Source organism: Loa loa, assembly GCF_000183805.2.
Source record: "Loa loa unplaced genomic scaffold supercont3.109, whole genome shotgun sequence".
Lineage (NCBI taxonomy): Eukaryota > Metazoa > Nematoda > Chromadorea > Rhabditida > Onchocercidae > Loa > Loa loa.
The window spans coordinates 137,829-139,882 of NW_018108289.1; the positions used below are offsets into that span (position 1 = coordinate 137,829).

The 2,054-nt window shown below is 29.8% G+C and overlaps 1 protein-coding gene across 1 annotated transcript; it reads left to right on the forward strand.

Moving 5' to 3' along the window:
• Positions 1-438: 438 nt before the first annotated feature.
• LOAG_14999 (hypothetical protein) lies at positions 439-948 on the forward strand. The gene has a single exon (XM_003150491.1). It carries the CDS (start codon positions 540-542, stop codon positions 915-917), a length of 378 nt encoding a protein of 125 aa, XP_003150539.1. The 5' UTR covers positions 439-539; the 3' UTR covers positions 918-948.
• The last annotated feature ends 1,106 nt before the right edge of the window (positions 949-2,054 follow it).

Here is a 2,054-nt window from a genome sequence, read left to right on the forward strand (position 1 = left end):
TTTTCTTTCCGTATTTACATTTCCGTTTTTTTGGGATTTGTACGGAACAATAATTACCTAATTAATTATTACTGCTTACTTTTTTTTTTTGGATACTAAAGTGATACATAGAAATTGCATTCTGTATTGAGATTTAAACCATGTATAATCTCTTAATCATTAAACACCAATTAGAATAAATTATTGACCTTTATGGTATATGTTATTGACCTTTACGATATATTTATTACAAATCATTCTGATGCTTGTGTATGTATGTGTGTCTGTCTATGTATGTGTTGATGGTATATACTTTGTGTATGTGTCTGTCTATGTCTGTGTTGGTGATATGTATGTATGGGAAAGAGTTCAACGAAGGTCATTTCATATACATTCAGGTGATGTTCCATTTCCTATCAAACATCTGTCATTTCTTCAAACTTTATTATACTTGAAATTTTAACCATTTCAATACTAATAATGAACCCATTCATAGTATATAATATTCACTGTAAAGTCATGATAGTAGAATATGTCATGTCATTAGTGTATGTATATGTATGTGTATGTGTATGCATGTATGTATGTATGCACGTCTACGTGTGTGTATGTATGTGTATATGTATGTGTGTTTATGTGTGTATGTATGTACTTCTATATGTATGTATGTATATATGTGTATGTGTGTATGTGTCGCTACACTCTTGATTGAAGTGTCAAAATGTTGCAGACACAATATTTTGTTGTGGTTTTATTCCAATGTGTGTATGTGTATGTGCGTATGTGTGTGTGTGTGTGTGTGTGTATTTGCGCGTGTGTATGTATGTGTGCGTGTGTGTATGTGTACGTGTGTGTATGTATGTATGTGTGTATGTGTGCGTATGTGTATGTATGTATGTATGTACATGTGTCTGTGGGCATGTTTGTGTATGTTTTGAGTTTCTGGTGTAATTAAGAATCAATTTTAATGTACATTAAGCTTCAAATTCTCTCTTTTAGTAATTCCCAATCTTTTTTTTTTTTGACCATTGATCATTTTAGCTTTTTAATTTGTAGCAATGACCAGTTGAGTCAAAAATAAATTGTTAATTTGAAAATTCAATTTGGCTTTCATCAGCGTAACCTTTGAACTTGTATTTTTTTCTCTTAACAAGTAAGGCAGTTGTGTAAAATTTGCCTCAAAGGTATGAAATCCTGTAAGTAAAAAAAAAAAATTAAAACGAAGCGGAAGATATAATCTAACAATGGGTGTTGAGAAGGTCCCAAAGGGATCCGATCCGGGCACCTACTACAGAACAATATTACAACGCGAATGAATGAATGTCTCTGTCGCCAACAAACGAATCAAAATATAAGCTTTAAAAAAAAAAAAAACAAAAAAGAAAAAGCAAAGAAGAAAACAACTCCGCCTGTTTTATGTTCATTGCGTCGCTGCACTCCGCCTGTTTAATGCTCATTACGCCGCCGCACTCCGCCTGTTTAGTGCTCATTACGCCGCCGCACTCCGCCTGTTTTATGCTCATTGCGCTGCCGCCCCCGTAGAACAGCGGTTGAGAACCTCCATTTTATGACATTTATTCAAATTATATTCAAATGAGGAAAAGGAAAAGGAACCAGAGATCAGAGATCTATACCATTGATTACATATAAATAAATATTAATAGCTATTATCATTTGTTATTAGTGACAATGAAATGTTTGAACGAAAAAAATTATCATATAAAGGATGAATTATATGTAAATTAATGATAATAACTATTATCATTTATCATCGATAATTGAATTAAATTATATATAATTATTAATAATATCTATTTTATTATTGATTTTATTTTTTCACTTTTTTTAATTTCTAATACTTTTCAAATTTTCAACTATTAATTTTAATATTTATATTTATATTTTAATATTTATATTAATTTTAATATTTATATTTCCGTATACATTTTAAATGGAAGGAAATATTACAGAAGAGAAAAAGGATAAAAAAAAAAGAACTTGGATTTGATGCTCTTTTTAATTCTGAATATTTCCAATGAGCTTTCGAATTTCAAATAACACAAAAAAAAAAAAAA

Bases quoted from the DNA above. Each gene is read 5' to 3' on its own strand.
- LOAG_14999 (XM_003150491.1), top strand. From the start codon at position 540: ATGTGTATGTGTATGCATGTATGTATGTATGCACGTCTACGTGTGTGT.